Source organism: Archocentrus centrarchus, chromosome 23, assembly GCF_007364275.1.
Source record: "Archocentrus centrarchus isolate MPI-CPG fArcCen1 chromosome 23, fArcCen1, whole genome shotgun sequence".
Taxonomy (NCBI): Eukaryota; Metazoa; Chordata; class Actinopteri; order Cichliformes; family Cichlidae; genus Archocentrus; species Archocentrus centrarchus.
The window spans coordinates 390,773-408,096 of record NC_044368.1 but is presented as its reverse complement, the minus strand read 5'-3'; the positions used below and the strand labels follow the sequence as shown (position 1 = coordinate 408,096).

Sequence of the window (17,324 nt, the reverse complement as noted above, 5' to 3'; positions counted from 1 at the left end):
GCCCAGATCCTCCGCCCTCCTCCACCGTGCTGACAGCTGCTCTGAGGTCATTCTGGACTTTGGTCTGTTTGGTCCAGAAGTTTTTGTGGTTTGTTCAGATGCAGCTTTGCAAACTTCAGCTGTGCTACCGTGTTCTTTTAGAGAGAAGAGGCTTTCTCCTGCAGCCCCTCCTAACAAACCATACTGGTTCAGCCTGATTCTAACTGAACTCTCATGAACTTTAACCTCTAACATGCTGACTGAGGCCTGTAGACTCTGTGGTGGAGCTCCTGGTTTTTTGTAGTTTCTCTGAATGTTGCATGCTCTGATCTTGGGGTGAATTTGCTGGGACAGCCACTCCTTGGAAGATTGAAGCATTATGTTAACACACTAGAATGCTGCAGACCTGCAAACTGCCCAAACCTCTGCTTTTATAGAAGGGCTCACCCATGATGATGATCACCAATTAATTGGTGCATTGATTAGCAGCACCCGGCTGCTACTTGCCTCCTATGGAAGCAGTAAGAGTCGACTTTGTTTTTGCCCTGCTGGAGCTGATTATGGGGTCTCAATGCAATGATAAAATGAGTCAGAAAAGTGAAGCCTTAAAGCTACACTCTCTCTAACATCCAGCAGGGGGCGACTCTTCTGGTCTGACTGCATAGAAGTCTGAGAAAATGAACCTCCTGCTTTCCTGACCTCAGAGCTCAGTAAACTCTTTCCTAATGAGTTTATGATCTCAGTTTCAGGTCTTCGTGAATAAAACCTGAAGTCCATGCTGGAGTTATGTTCTCAACAGAGTTACAGAGGAGGGGACTGGATTTATCATGTGTGCCTCAGGAAAACTATTTAAACTTTGTACTTTTAAATATTTGTAAAGTTTGAGTGATGCTGTGGTATGCTTTGAACCATCTGGGACACACCTTCATACCCTCACATGTGGCTGCAGGGTTCAGGTGGAGGTGGAGGCTGGGCTCCCGGTCCAGCTGCTGAGTCAGAGAGGGTCCTCACAAAGACAGACGTGTGTGTTATCAGCAGTGTGTGATGACGGGGCACAAAGTTTTGGGAAAAAGACAGAACATGTTCTTATTTATGCTCCAGGATTTCCTGCCATTCTCACAGCAGATCGCTGAACAGGGTCCACCAGGCACAGGTTGAGGGGCCCACGGGGTCAGGGGTCAAACCCAGGCTCCTGTTTGTGATCATGAGTCCTTCTGCTGCACTCAGCTTCTCCTCATGTCAGCAGGCAGAAATCAAACATCTACATTTCTGTTCACATTTACATGTTCATATGTACGGAAAGCATACACACAGGTTACACCACAGCCTCTAGAGGGCATGGCGGCATATATGTAGTCACTTCAGACTCACTGACCTCAAACCTGGAAAACAGTTTGAAAGCATGCTGTGAACTTACAGGACAAATAAAATGTGTGCAGAATGTCTCTACCTTAGCTTTTATAGGCCGAACACCTCCCACCAAATAAACTCAACGACAAAACTGAACATGAAGCAGTGACGTGCAATAAAGTATCGGTATGATTTAATTTATCCCTGTGATTTAAACAACTCTGAGATTTAAATGATCATTTTTTCCATGTCATTTAAATCTGATCTCGTGATTCAGACACGTTCTGTTTTCAGGAAGATGTTTGCAGATGAAACCATGAAAAGAGTGTGTGTGTGTGTGTATGTGTGTGTGTGTGTGTGTGTGTGTGTGTGTGTGTGTGTGTGTGTGTGTGTGTGAGTGAGTGTGTGAGTGTGCGTGTGTGTGTTCGCGTGTCTGAGTGTGTGTGTGTGTGTGTGAGTGTGTTTGCCTCTGACTCAGCAGTTTCCTTTGAGTTTGGATCTTCAGGAAACATGAGGGATGATAACAGAGGAAGAGGAGGGCTCAGAGGAGAAGCTGAAAAGAGTCGGGGAGGGCGAGTTGGGGGCAGAAGACATGGAGGTCCTTCAGAGTGTCCAGCTGCTGTTTGTCTCTCTGATGATGATGATGATGAATGAGCTGAAGATATCAGCTGCTGCTCAGGTAAGATCCTCCACCTGTCCATGTGCTCACTCTTTTTATTTATAAAAATTAATTCAGTCACAAACTTCCAAACTGAACTTTATGTGGTTTAAAGAGAAAACTCAGCATCTTCAGGTGGAAAACTTCTAGGTTAAAGCTTCAGATTTTCTTCTTCTGGATTAAAATGTTTGTAGCTCAGCAGTGAAATCTGTGAACACCTGAAGAAACTGCAGCTGAAGAATGCTCCTTCTTCAGCTCTTAAACAATAAAACATCACCAGACAGGAGATGGAATTTATTTAATGATGAGACCGTGGTTTCCTGGTTTTCTGGTTTCCTGGTCAGTTTAAAGCTTTGGAGGTTTGTGAGATTTTTCATTTTCGGGTGTTTTATTTGCCCGTGTGACCTGTGACTGAACGTGAAATCCTCAGCGGCAGAATGAAAGGTGTTCATTTGCTTTGATGTTCAGCATCTCCAGCATTTAGCTTCTGTTTGCTGATATTCCAGCAGTGCTGCTGCTGCTTTCACATGTTTCTGTATAAATAACAGCAGCAGCTCTGCAGACATGCAGTAAAAACTGCAGCCTGCCCACTCTGATGGAGGAGCACCAGTCCAGATCCGGATGCAGTTTAGCTCACTTTGGTTTGATGCATCCTTCCATGGTCACAGAGCTGCACTGACACACTGTAATCAGTGACAGCGGCTTCACTCTGCGGAGCTCTGAGCTGCAAACCTAAAAACACACCAGTGACTGCAGGAACTACCTGCACCTGCCAAAGACTAAGGCCCGCCCACACAGGAAGAGACGAGCAGCCGTCAGTGAAGTTCAGTGACTTGTAGTGATGAGACACAGAATAACAGTTAGTGTTCTGAGATAAACTATCTCTCCTCTAATGAAAGCAACTGAAAATCCAATGGGAGAGAAGGAAATTTACATTACAGCTTATCTGCACAACCAGAGCCCGCTGACAAGCAACTGTCACCAAGCAACAGGCAACAAGGAATTTCTTTATCTGTCAGCAGCTTGATTTCCACCATAAATCCAACAGCTGATGGATCCTTAAACTGCAGGAAATCTGCAGTCCCAGGAGCTCCATCAGCAAATGAAGCTGCTGACAGATGAAGGTGACTTCATGAATGGAGTTCACTAATCATGTGAAACTGCTTTGGAGGAACATCTGACCTGCACCTTCCCTGTGACGGTGTTACCACGCCATCAGTGGATTATTTAACCTAAGCGTCAGTGTGCCAGGTTTGATCAGACAGACACACAAACACAGCAGCGGGATGCAGAGCTCCGTGTCCTGTTTGCTTTCTCCCACCGTGTCCTGGGTGGGTCTGATGGAGTCGATAACCACAGCAGCTATTATCATTATTACACTCACTTCCTGTTGCCATCAGCAGTGTTCTCAGACTCTCGTGTCATATTTGCAGTCAGTTTGGGGGTGTAACAGTTTTATCATGGGACAGTCAAACACAGGAAGCAGAACCTTTAGAACAAAGTGGAGCTTTATGAGTTTGTGACGTTCCCCAGATAAACACACTGACCCTGAGCTTTAACAAAGCGAAGCCTAATGAAAGCCTTCGTGCACAGAGGAGTTTCACCTGCACACGTTCAGATGTGGAAGCACAGAGTTCAAAGGAAAAGCAGCAGATTCACAGTCTGACCTGAAGGACCGAGTTTCTGGTTTGCTGGAAAACTTCAGTGTTAAATGTTAATGCTAAGAGGCTGAAAGCACACAGCTTTAGTCACACAGTGTAGCTGTGAATGACCTTTAGAGGCAGCATTAAACCTGCTGCGCTGACTCCTTTCATTTGTTTCTATCAGAACTTTTGCTCTAACTCCACGGTGATCCGCACTCGGACGCCGTGCCACTCCTGCATCGTCAGCCAGATCATCGCATGCCCATCGGGATTCAAACCCACCTCCAGATCCGCAGCCAGGGACTGCAAGTGAGCAACACAACACCACACAGCACACATCCTCTCAAAGTCCTCGCTGTGGTCTGCAGGAGATTTCAGAGAAGATGAAGGTCCCAAAACTAGTTTCACATCCTCACACTGTAAAAACTGCTCACGGCTTTCAACACCAGTTTGTATTTCATTTAATTGGAAGCAGACATATTCTGATCATTTCCACTTCACATTTTTACTAGAGTGATTCACAGTTCAGAATAATATTTCTGTGTATTACGCTGAGCCTCAGAGCAGCTCACCCTCAGTCTGAAACCAGCAGTTTTGGCTCTGTCTCTTTAAGGCCCCCCTCCCTCGCTCGCCCAGCTTCAGTAAGAAGCTCATCCTCATGCTGCAGGTTAAGAAAACACACCAACATCCTCTGATGTCCACACTGCAGCCTCTCTAATGTCATCTCCAGCTCTGCAGCCAAGTCATAAAGAAGCAGGAGGTGTCCTGGAAGCAGACATCAGCACTTACTTTACCTGCAGTCTTTCCACCTGTCCTGCAGGTACTATGTCAAGACTCCCAGCATGAACCTGTCACTCAGCGGCTGCTCCTTTGAGTGCTACAGGGAGGTAGAGGTGAACAACTGCTGTCCAGGTTACTGGGGCCCCGACTGCATCGGTCAGTACTGACACACTCACTGCTGTGATCTCAGAAATGTCTAGTTTTTATCTATCAAACATTATCGTATTGTTTAATCTTTCATAACCACGAGGAGGTCACCTGCAGCGCAGGTTTGTGTCACGACCTGTCGCTCTTTGCTGCGTGTCTTCCCCCATCTCTCCTCCTGCTTTCCTGTCACTCTGCTGTCAATAAAGCTGCTGTGGCCAAAAAAAAGAGCCTTGAGACCACTGTTGTTGTGATTTGAAGCTCAAACTGAATTGAAGGGTCAGAGTTACCACAGGCGTATAAAGTCCAGCACATGGCCGTGCAGTCTGCTGAGGAGCTGTAACAGGATGCTGCAACAAGGAAGTTTGTGTTATTTCTTCCCTCCTGGATATTCCACCTTTACCTGTCAGTGATATGATTCACATCAATTCAGTTTTATTTATATAGCGCCAAATCACAACATCAGTCACTCCAGGGTGCTTTATATTGTAAGGTAAAGACCCTACAATAATACAGAGAAAACCCAACAGTCAAAAAGGCCCCCCCACTAGGAGACAGTGGGAAGGAAAAACTCTCTTTTCAGGGTCACCTGATCCAGCCCTAACTATAAGCTTGATCATAAAGGAAAGTTTTAAGCCTAATCTTAAAAATAGAGAGGGTGTCTGTCTCCTGAATCCAAGCTGGGAGCTGGTTCCACAGAAGAGGGGCCTGAAAGCTGAAGGCTCTGCCTCCCATTCTACTCTTAAGTATCCTAGGAACCACAAGTAAGCCAGCAGTCTGAGAGAGAAGTGCTCTGTTGGGGTGATATGGTACTATGAGGTCTCTGAGATAAGATGGGGCCTGATTATTCAAGACCTTGTAGGTGAGGAGAAGGATTTTAAATTCAATTCTGGGTTCAGCGCTGAGGCCTGAAGGTGGAACAGCAGCATAGTTTGATAGGAGCCTGTGCAGAGAGGCAAAGACTTCACAGGGGTTTAAAAACCTCATGTCACATTTTCAGTCTAGCAGGATGCAGATGGTCCTGCAGGAACCAGAGGACTTCCTCCCTTTGTTTCCTCTGTTCAGACTCTGTCAGCAGGACTGAAATCTACTGACTCGGAACTTTGAACTATGCTCAGTCTCAAATGTTTTTTATCAACCAGCCAATAGAAGTTGTTTTTTATATGCACGTCCCTGTTGATCATTTCTCCAATAATTCATTGATTTGTTTGTAAAACTTGTAAAAATAGTGAGAACTGTCACACTTGGTGTCCAAGTGAAGCTTTCACACTGCTGAGCCTCAAAGTAATGATAAAATAATTCTTAAAAAAGAAGAAAAACAGTTAACAATTAACAAAATATCTTCAAGTTTTCTGCCAGTCGAGCCGGCAGCCGTGCTCCCGAGCTGCAGCTTCCTGTCAAACATCTCTCGACAAAGAAAAGCAAGTCAGGAAAGAAACCGGAGTCCTCAAACATGTCAGCTGCTTCCTGTGGAAAAATGCTGACTCTCCTGACATGAATCCTCAGGACAGTGGACCTGAGCCAGAGATGTTTTTCTTCAGGGAGAGACTTGGAACCAGTTACCTGCAGAGAGTCAGACTGCAGGTAGTCCTGCTATCTGTGCTTCCTGTGAGCTGGTGGGGGCCCTGGTTTGTTATGTGAGAGGAAGAGAAGAAGGGAAACAGACACGATGGTGATGACGTAAAGAGATTAAAGGGAAAGAGGACAGATACAGAGCGGGATGAAGGCAGGAAGTGCTGCGTTAGCTTTCTGTTCTCACTGAGCTCCTGTTGTGTTCCAGAGTGTCCTGATCAGGCCGCCACACCCTGCAACGGCAGAGGAGTCTGCTCCGATGGACTGGGAGGGAACGGGACCTGCAGCTGCCAGGTGACATCACACACCTGCTGACATCATGATGTTCATAACTGAGCTATGAGCAGAAATACTCATCAGCTCAGCTTGTGTGCAGGAAAATCAGAGTCAGAGTAAGAAAGTTGTTCACCCGAAGAACCATCTGCAGGACTCCTAGAACTTCCTGTATGCCCCCCAAAAATAATGCTCTCCACCACCTTCACGTCCTGTTTTCCTGCTACTGGTGCTTTCTATTAATCTTCTTATTCAAATGCTGGAAAGTGTGTGTGTGTGTGTGTGTGTGGTGTGTGTGTGTGTGTGTGTGTGTGTGTGTGTGTGTGTGTGGTGTGTGTGTGTGTGTGTGTGTGTGTGTGTGTCTGTGTGTGTGTGTGTGTGTGTGTGCAGGAGGGCTTTGCAGGAACTGCCTGTGAGGACTGTGTACCTGGTCGATACGGCCCCACCTGTAGCTCAGGTAACTTCAGCTCCAGCTGTGATGTGTGACGCGTTCGTTCTCAGTGAATCTCAAACCCACCGTGTTCATTTTTCTATGCTTTGCAGTCTGCTCCTGTGTCCATGGTCTCTGTGGGTCTGGACTAACAGGTGACGGTCAATGCACCTGTTTCTCTGGGTACAAAGGTCCCTCCTGTGACCAAGGTCAGTCCTCCTGCTGTTACCTTTACAGTAACAGGTACAGTAGCTCTCCTGCCTTAACCTGTGACCTTAGTTTTTCCTGTTTTTTTGGACTGTTTTCTGTTACCTGTTCAGTTTCTCTTTTTTGCTTGTTCCCTGTGTTGATCCCCAGCTTCCTGTCACCTGTGCTCACACCTGTGTTTTGTTTCAGAGTTACCTGAGTGTGCGGCTCTCAGCTGTCAGCAGAACTCTCGCTGTATGGAAGAAGCTCTGACGGGACGGTTAGTGTGTCAGTGTATGCCCGGCTACCAGAAATCAGGAGCTCAATGTTTGTGTGAGTTTATATGTGAACACCTGTGCAGGTGCTGCGCTGACTCACACACTGCTCAGTGTACACGTCACATTCTGGTAGTCACCGTATGCCCCAACTCTGTTTTACACTGAAATAAGATTTTAAATGCAACTTTGTATTTCTTAGCCATAAATCCATGTCTCCGGGGGGTCTGTCATGCTCATGCCTCCTGTGTCCACACCGGTCCAAACCAACACCTGTGTACCTGCAATGAGGGCTACAGCGGGGACGGGCGGGTCTGCGTGGCTATCGACCCGTGTCAGACCAATCACGGCAACTGCTCCCCTGAATCTGCCCGCTGTGTCTACGATGGACCGGGACAGGTAAAACTGATTTTTTTATGTGATGTGTGTAACGAACTGTGGCCTGCAGTCAGGTGACCCTGTACCTGTATCCCTGCTGTGCTCTGTGCAGTCTCACTGTGAGTGTCTTCTTGGCTTTGACAATCTGTCGGGTGGCGGTTGCAGCCTCAGGGACTCCTGCACACCTGATTCCTGCCACAGAAATGCTAACTGCACCACCACGGGACCTGGACAAGTTGAGTCAGTCACTTTATTTTACTCAATGTCTGCATGCAACAGAATCCTGAATCTGGAGAGCTGCAGAACTGAGGCGTCGCTGCTGCTCTGTCCCTCAGGTGCACCTGTCTCCAGGGTTACTTTGGTAACGGTAAAGTCTGTATTGGGAACATTATGGAGCATCTGAACGACCTGAACACTAAACCCGGAGGACAATGGACGGGTCAGCTGAGCAACGCCATCACGTTGTTTGGTATGTGGATCAATCAGCCAGCACGGATCCAACGTTAAATGGTTGGTTCAACGTCACAAAGAGCAGGAGCTCAGTTCAATGGCTTCCTTCAGCAGAACTCTGGAGGGGCTGTAGCTCTGCAGTGTTTTGGTGTGAGCTGCTCTGTGATGGAGCCACTGAATGAAACTCCAGTGTGTTACAGAAACATTAGGCTGTCAAACCCAACCCTCCTTTAAACACCTTTATTTACCAATGACTCTTTCTGTAAGTGAGAATTGTAAACTCTGCAGAGTCAGCCCTCTTGACCTTTTGACCTTATGTTTGCGTTAATACTGCATTAGTGAGTGCCGAGTCCTGTTCCGTCTATTCGCCAAACACACAGCAATCCGATATAACACACTCACATCCTGTCTTACAAAAGAAGCATCAGAGCCAACCTTACAGTCATTGCTGCTCTTTACTGGCAATACGACAGGAGAAACAGACAGAGTTACATTTTTGCAACTATTCAGAGGAATTCCTCTAAATTTGACCATTTGTAATGAAACTTTACCTTTTGGAGACAGTCACTTAAGTAACTCTCATGGTTTTACATGACTAAAACTCATGTTGATTATTTTGTGTGTGTGTGTGTGTCCTTCAGGTTCTTTGGCGTGGCCTCTGCAGAATTTGGGTCCATTCACTGTTTTCATCCCGATCAATAAAGGCTTCAGGGGAACGCCGGTAAGAATCACTTCACATAAAGACCCACGGATCTATCTGACTGACTTCTATCAGCAGCTGGTTTCAGCTTCCTGACTTTAAAGTCACGTTTCTTTTTCTTTCACATCTTGACTTATTTTGGAAACCCTGCTCATCAATTCTGCCTTTCCTCTGATTGCTGGCTTTTTACCAGGTGAGGACTCTGACAGCGGACTTGTTCAAAGCTAAATACCTGTGTAAGATGCACCTGGTTGCTGGGATGATGCCATTTGACACTTTGAAGAAAACTGATGTTTTCTACACAGTGACAGGAAAATCAGCAGAGACAGACACATCAGAAGGGGTGAGAGAGTTTTCACAGCAGAATTTTCCAATAAAAAGATCAGTTTCAATATGAAGAATGTGAATGGTAAACATGTTATAAATAGAAATGGAAATATGAAGGCACGATATGAGAGGAACAGTTAAAAATGATTGGAAAACAGTCTGAGGAAACTGATCGGTGAATTTTTAGGGGGGAAAAGATCAGTGATTCAAACCCAAAGAGATGCTGCGTATGAGAACCATAGGCAACAAATATTCAGTTATTATCAATCAGTGGAACAACCCAGACCCAACGGAGACCCCAACCAAGTCCCCCCTAGACCCCAACTGAGACCCCCAACAAAGACTCACACAGACCCCAACCACACCACACCCCACCCCAAACCCTAAACAAGACCCACTCCCACACCTAGACCCCAACCAAGACCTCAACCAAAAGCCCAGCAAAGACCCACACCAGACCCCACCCCAAACCCCAACCAAGACCCACACCCAGACCCCAACCTAGACCCAACCAGACCCCCAACCAAGACCCCCAACAAAGACCCCAACAAAGACCAACACCAGACCCCAAACCAGATTCCAACCAAGACCCACACACACCCACACTCCAACCTAGATCAACACCCAGACCCACATCACATAATCACACACCTCAAAAACTACTCACATTTTTTCCCAAAAAATAAAATTTGGCCTTTTCCAAAGTATAGGGTTATGTTAGTGCTGATCATGACTTCTGTGCGACTTGTTACAAGTTTTATTGCTGTCATGTAAAGTGATTGCATCCTGTTAATAAAACCCTTTGGATGTAAAGCTGTAAAAACTGAGTTATATTGAAAGAAAGTAATGCACACAGTGGACACTAAGATCCAAAATAAACATCACAATCTTAAGCACCAAATATTGTATTCGAAGGAGATTTTTGATGCTCACCTACAACATGTTAAGCTTCTTATGATCTCCACACTTCCAAATATTAAGGCTGTAAGTCTCTAATGGCTTTGAAAGAATATTGTATTATCAGATCTTCCTCTTGTTTCCTTCCAGGACACTCAAACCAAAATCCGTATCCATGGCAGCAAGAAGAAAGCTGTAATCATCCAGTCTAACATTGTTGCATCTAATGGGATAATCCATATTATCAATAAGCTGATGGAGAGTGTGTCTCCTACCGTGGAAAGCAACACAGAGGTGGCCAAATTGAAAGATTTTGGTTTTGATGTCACATGTGCTCAGTAAAGGTTTTACCAGACAGAACTCAATGTTTGACTTCATTTAAACTGTTACATAACAAACATAAATACATTAAACAGATGTCCTGTTTTTCCACAGGAGAACCTGATGAAGATTGTTTCTGATTATGGCAAATTTCAGACATTCAGGAGTTTGTTACAGGTACAGATTTATTGCTTCTATATGCTGGAACATCAGGCCATGAATATGTTTAGATTAAAACACTAGTTTAGGAGTTAGTCACTTCCTGTAACTTCATGTATCCAGATGAATAATAAGCTAAAAGCTGGAAGAAATTTTATTGCTTGTCCCAATGTCCCCGTTGCATTCCTGCCCACCAGAGGATGGAGCTTTCAGATTTTTACAGACCACACTGACTCTGTGATGCTGAGACCATGGAGTCTGGTTTTATACCTGGTTTTGTTAGATCAGGTCTTTGGGCTTAGACTGGTTTTCAGCCATGTAGTGGCTCCAGAAAGTCTCCATGGTATCAAGACCAGAAATCTGGTCTTTTAGATCTTGGCTCTGTGGGTCCAGAAGCCCTTCTGGTAGATGTTGATGCTGGATTTGTGGTCCTGCTGCTGGATTAGATTCCTCTGGATGTTGATGTTGAAGGACATGAATCCTGAAACAGAAGCATCTAAATATATAAACACTCAAATATTCACACAATACATAGCTATAACAATGCCTGAGGCACATCTCAAAGATGGTGCATGATCATGTATCTCCATATTTTCTGCTAAAGGAGAACCTGCTTTTTAAATTTCAATGTTAAGTGGACAATGTGCGCTGTCTACAGGAAACAACCCTGGCATCTGTCCTGGACCAGCCTGGGCCAATCACTGTGTTTGCACCTACCACTGCAGCATTTGATGCAATGATAGAAGAGCACCTGCAGTACCTCAGAAGTCCTAATGTAAGGAAAGCCCCCAAAAGGACTAATGCATCAGTTTGTCAATGAGTGACCTATTCATTCAGAAATAATTCACTAAATAATCCTGGATTATTGTTTCTGAATGCTCAGGGTCACACCAAACTGGTGGAGTTTCTCAGGAACCACATTGTCCCTGCGACTGCGGTGAGAGAGCCAATCTGCCGACTCATGTTAGGAATGATTTCATGTTTGTTTCCTCTGACAGTGTTTCATCTTCCTGTCCTGCAGCTGGAGGTCTACAATGCTGTGTCAAGTCCTAGAATTGTAACAATGGCCAATCAGATTCTGACGATCAGCGTGATAGAAAATGTAGGTGTGGATCTCCACAGGCTGTAACCCCCACCTGTATGGGTCTCAGCCTCCAGCATCACCCTGAAACACCATCAGAGTCACTGGAGAAAACTAACATTAAAATATACATATGAATGATATAAATCAATGACACAGAGGGATGGAAAATGTTTTTGTTTTTTTTAGTTTGGGATAAATACTGACTTTATTATTGTTCCAATATCCTAGCTCAATTTCATTTTATTTCTGTCTGTGTATATTAGTGTTATTTATGCAGATTTATTCCCAGTATATAAAGCTTAATACTGCTAAAATGTATTTCACTTTTAACTTTTGAAATGTTGACATTAATAGAGTTGATAATTTTTAATAAAATTCAGATTTTTTTTTTTTTTGGAAAGAATACGTAGCCCCTTAACTGGCCAGGGCCCGCTGATGGGCCCTTTGTAGTCCCTTTTATATGGCAGGCTAGACCCTCCCATTTTTAATTGACACCTCATTCGGCCACTCATGTAACTGGCTGCACCAAATCACCTGACAAAGCTACGTGACGCCCTCTGAGTATCACTGGCTCTAGCAAACCCATTTCTTAACATGATTGGCCGAATGAGGTGTCAATCAAAATGGGAGGGTCTAGCCTGCCATTTAAAATGCACTTCATTCTGCGAGCGGACCAGACGCGGCCAGTTAATAGGCTATGAGCCAATAATAACCAGAAGGCGTTATGTAGTTTTTGTCAGGTGATTTTTTTGCTGCCAGTTAAGAGGTTAAAGTGTAAGAACTGTAGCAGTTTTGTTTCTGTGATCACTTTCAGGCTTTTCAGTGGAGATGAGCTCAGATGATGGTTTGTCATCCAGCTTTTAGCCTACATCACTCCTAAAAAGTGAATGTGGTGAATATTTGGGAGAATATTTATTGGCTAAAGAAGAATTAAAATCACTCACCTTATCCACATTTTATTACCAAAAGATGAGTGAAAACCTTTGAACGCTAAGTCATGAACTTAAATTTCTCTGTCATCCTGATTTCACTGTTTCAGGGTCAGATTCTGGTTAATGGAGCAGCGGTGTTGGAGGCAGCTGTGGAGGCAAAAAACGGACGTCTCTACGTGATAGATGGAGTTTTGACTCCACCCTCCATCGAACCTGTGCTGCCTAATAGATGTGACATCACAGAGACGAAAGTCATTGTGGTGAGTTTAACATCTAATAACGAGAGATTTAAAGTTACACTCGAGCACGCAGAGTGGAGGAGATGGCGATCCAGCCAGCCACCTTTCATTAAGTGGGTGACACGCTCTGTTTCCAGAGCTCCCCATAGGGCTATAATCCCAATTTTTTCTCATCCATCCATCCATCCATCCATCCATGCATAGATGCAGTTGCATCTGTATGATGAGCCAGAGGTATTCAAAAGCTAATCCATCCATCCATTTTCTTCCACTTATCCGGGGCTGGGTTGCGGGGTCAGCAGCCTAAAAGGAGAAGCCCAGACCTCCCTCTCCCCAGTCACCTCCTCCAGATCATCCGGGGGAACACTGAGGCATTCCCAGGCCAGCTGAGAGATATAACAAAATGTAACACAGTGCTTGTCTTTGACAATCAAGTGTTATTTTCTAACTCTTTTTATTGTAAAACAATAGAAAATGTCCATTATTCCTGTCAAACAGCTTGAAAAAAGGTTCAAACCTAAATATCTGTAGGTTCTCAGTCATCCCGGTCACAGTAGCTGTAGCTCAGTAGGTAGAGCAGGTCACCTACTGATTGGAAGGTCAGTGGTTCAATTCCTGGCTACTGCAGGCTGCGTGCCAATGTATCCTTGGGCAAGATACTTAACCCCAAGTTGCTCTCCGACCGTTCCGTCGGAGTATGAATGTGAGTGAATGTTAGACGATTAAGCACTTAGCTTAATTAATTAATCATGGAAGTGCTTGTATGAATGCGTGTGGCATGGGGTAAATGTGAACGTGTTGTATAAGCGCTTTGAGTGCTCATATCTGAGTAGAAAAGCGCTATATAAGAACTAGTCCATTTACCATTTACAGTATCTCTGGAGCTTGAAAAAGGGCGACTGGACTTCTTTTTGGTTCTTGAAGACGTTTCACCTCTCATCTGAAAGCCTTCTTGTGGGGAAACCCATGCATCCTCAAAGAGTGACCTTTGACCTTTAGATATAGATGTACAGCTGAGTCTTGTCCTGTCAAGCTGACTCTTCTGTGTTGCCATTCATTTGTGAAGAGGCTGTTTGGTTTCTCCAATGTAGAGGTCCGAGCACTCTTCACTGCACTGGACAGCAGACACTACATTGCTGATGTTGTGTTTGGGGGGTTTGTCCCTGGGATGAACCAGTTTCCTGTCCAAAATGTGAACGTTGGCACTCTTTTGAGGATGCCAACGTTCACATTTTGGACAGGGAAGACAGATGGTTTGAAAGGAGTGAAAGGAGCATCTATGTCCACTGTGACCAACCATCATTGAACAGAGGAGGTGGATTACATCACCAACTTTCCCCTGCTTACAGTGCTGTCCTGAGCTCCCTTCCCAGATGTCTCAACCCCCATTCACACCTTTGTTCCAGTGACCTCAGTAGGTCAAATAAAGCAATGGAGCGAAGTCTTAAATTGGTTTCATCTGAAACCACTAATTGTAATGACCCACACCTCCATTCACACACTGGCACATGTTATTTTGCACATGATCAATAGAGGGTCATAACCACCTTCAGGGGACTGAAGATTGCGAACTGAAGAAGCCTTTGGGATGATGTCTTAATAACATTTTTCAGTGATTTATCAGTGTCAGTCCCAGGACTGCCATATATTTTAGAAACATTTGAACACTGAGCAGCAGCACGGCAGCACGGTGGTTAGCACTGCTGCCTCACAGTTAGAATATCATCTGGAAGGCCTGGGTTTGATTCCACTTTGGCCCAGGCCTCTCTCTTTCTCTGTCTGTGTGGAGTTTGCATGTTCTCCCCGTGTCTGCGGGGGTTTCCTCCCACAGTCCAAACACATGCAGTTTACTGGGGTTAGGTTAATTGGTTACTCTAAATTGCCCATAGGTGTGAATGGGAGCATGAATGTGAGTGATGTCGTCTGTCTCTCTGTGTTGGCCCTCCGACAGGCTGGCGACCTGTACAGGTGTACCCTGCCTCTCGCCCTATGTCAGCTGGAATAGGCTCCAGCCCCCCCGCGGCCCTGAACAGGATAAGCGGAAGTGGATGGATGGATTGAACACTGAAACTTCCAGTTTTCACCTTCATCTGCTTGGACTATTATAGCTCATAGTTCTGGATTTTTTTTTAACTACCTTCACTCAAATTCAGCTTAGAAAGAAAATCCTAAAAGACTGAAGCCCCTTGAGTGTGTTGGAGATGTTCGATAGTCTCGTTTGTTTTCCAGGGTGAGTGTGTCGCATGCTCAAGTCACCTGTTGCCCCGGTGCTCTTCTGGAGTTTTTACAGTAAGACCCGACGGGATTTGAAGCATCTGGATATTTGTTTCTGATATTATGTATTTTAAAATATGATCATGCTTGTCTTCACACAGGGCTCCTCCACTTTTGGATGTTCTTACATGCTCTCCATGGGTAAGGCACCCATTAACATCTCAGTGAAAGGCTGTGCTCCACACTGCAACTCAACAGTTACGGTATGCAAAAGTTTTCCAAAGATGACTTTCAGTATTATTTACTCCGTGTTGAGTAAAAAAAAGAGAGACAATGAAGCCTGGTAGATGTAACTGTAGAAACCCATTAGAATAAAGTTGCGACTGTCTGTTCAGACTCCAGCATGCTGTAAAGGTTTCTACGGTCCAGACTGCAGACCGTGTCCAGGTGGATACCAGACGCCCTGCTCCAGACACGGTCAGGTTAGATGTTTCCATCCTCCCTTTATTTCTTTAGTTAGAAGAAGCTGAAGAGTGCTTCAGTGTTCAGAGGAGAATGAGGGGAATGAGGTCTTTGGTTTATTGCGGGGTTTGAAGTGTCTTTCTGTTTTTCAGTGTTTGAAGGAAACTGGAGTGTTTTTGTGTTTTTCAGTGTTTGGAAGGGGTTACAGGAAATGGAACATGTATCTGCGAACCAAACTTTAGTGGCTCACGCTGTCAGTACTGCACCTCCTCCAACAAATTTGGACCAAACTGTGACAGAAGTTAGTCTGACTCATACTTTGTGAGACCACACAGGCATAACTTAATGATGATGAACCCTGACCTCTGTGAAACCTCACCTGTGTGTCCTCAGCCTGCCCCTGTATCCACGGACAGTGTGATAACCGTCCGGACTCAGACGGTCGGTTTGTAAAGTGGACTCGTGTATGCAGAGTTACACCGGTCCTTTATGCGATCGACGGACAGCCGCCTGTGGCGTTCAGGCTCAGTTCTGTCACGCACATGCTGACTGTGACTTCAGCCAGGGAACAGTCAGGTGAGTTCACCCTGGATGTAGTTTGAACTTTACTTAACCCTGAGTCATCTTGAAATGAAGAAGTTGTTAGGAAGGATTATCTCGTTGTACCACACATCCAGCCTGTCTGCTGTGCCCTGTTTTAGGGTGTGTTTGCAAATCTGGTTTCCATGGTGATGGCATCACCTGTGTCGAGTCAGACCCGTGTGCTCCACCTCTCCGAGGCGGCTTGCAGTTTGAATGTAAGTCTCCAGTTGCTTGATTTATTACATTCTAAAAACTGTAGCATCACTGTTTCCTGACCCCCTCACTGCTGTCAGAGTGCTTTGTCCTGCCCCTGCAGGCTAAATGTATAAAGACAGGCCCTGGGACTCACATCTGTCAGTGTCTGACTGGATGGAGAGAGGATGGAGACGAGTGTCAACCATCAACAACTGCAACAGTCCTGACAGAGGTGGCTGCCACCCCAATGCCACCTGCATCTATGTGGGACCGGGACAGGTAAGGAACACTGATGGTAGCTGAGACCTCTGGATCGGTGAAGGTGGCATCGAGTTTGATGATGTAATTGAATCTGTTCTTAGACTCTTACCCCGGGAATGCACCGGAAGCCTTTGATGTTGGACCTGCTGCTGTTTGTCACAGTTCTGTTCATAGTGTTTATTTATTTTGGCCTTTCATGGCTTTATTTGATAGAGTGGAGAGAGACAGGAAATTGGAAGGAGAGATACAGGGGGAGACATGTGGGAGATGGTGACAGGCCAGGACTTGAACCTGCGCTGCCCACACTGCCACGCAGTGTGGGTATATGGTAGCCTGCTCAACCTCTGAGCCAACCCCGCCGCCCATGCTTATAATATTTATGGTGAGAACTTCTGGCACAGCCAGGGGCTGGAGGGTGAGTGTGTTGGGTTTGGTGGTCTCAGGATTTCATCTCTGCTTTTTGCAGATGAGTGTGGAGAGATTGGGAATGAGAATTGCACCTCAATTCTGAGGCCATGGTTCTCAGAGAAATGTGGGATCTCCAGGTGGGAAGAATTTTTCTGCTCCAAGTGGAGGAGTTCCAGTATCTCAAGGTCTTGTTCTTGAGTGATGGGAGAATGGAGCAGGAGACTGAAAGATGGATTGGTGCTGTGTCAAAAGTATTTGGAATGCTGTTCTGATCTGTTGTGGTGAAAAGACAGCTGAGTGAGAAAGAACAGCTATCCATTTACTGGATTTACCGGTCTATCTGTGTTCCCATCCTCGCTTATGGTCACCAGCTCTGGGTAGTGACCAAAAGAATGAAATTAAGGACACAAATGATGCAAATGAGC

General features: G+C 45.3%; 1 protein-coding gene across 1 annotated transcript in view; it reads left to right on the top strand.

Annotated features, from left to right (window-relative positions):
- Positions 1 to 1,894: 1,894 nt before the first annotated feature.
- Positions 1,895 to 17,324, top strand: part of stab2 (stabilin 2) — a 36,209-nt gene continuing 20,779 nt past the window's right edge. Inside the window, 27 exon segments of the mRNA XM_030720608.1 lie at positions 1,895 to 2,008; positions 3,815 to 3,939; positions 4,451 to 4,566; positions 6,335 to 6,420; positions 6,790 to 6,856; positions 6,943 to 7,038; positions 7,226 to 7,348; positions 7,493 to 7,689; positions 7,781 to 7,908; positions 8,004 to 8,137; positions 8,760 to 8,839; positions 9,012 to 9,161; positions 10,193 to 10,336; positions 10,478 to 10,540; positions 11,181 to 11,297; positions 11,406 to 11,459; positions 11,544 to 11,624; positions 12,646 to 12,798; positions 15,007 to 15,066; positions 15,153 to 15,254; positions 15,387 to 15,473; positions 15,643 to 15,754; positions 15,847 to 15,899; positions 15,902 to 16,029; positions 16,156 to 16,261; positions 16,352 to 16,433; positions 16,436 to 16,509. Coding sequence (XP_030576468.1) covers positions 1,922 to 2,008; positions 3,815 to 3,939; positions 4,451 to 4,566; positions 6,335 to 6,420; positions 6,790 to 6,856; positions 6,943 to 7,038; positions 7,226 to 7,348; positions 7,493 to 7,689; positions 7,781 to 7,908; positions 8,004 to 8,137; positions 8,760 to 8,839; positions 9,012 to 9,161; positions 10,193 to 10,336; positions 10,478 to 10,540; positions 11,181 to 11,297; positions 11,406 to 11,459; positions 11,544 to 11,624; positions 12,646 to 12,798; positions 15,007 to 15,066; positions 15,153 to 15,254; positions 15,387 to 15,473; positions 15,643 to 15,754; positions 15,847 to 15,899; positions 15,902 to 16,029; positions 16,156 to 16,261; positions 16,352 to 16,433; positions 16,436 to 16,509 — 2,805 coding nt within the window. The 5' untranslated portion in view covers positions 1,895 to 1,921.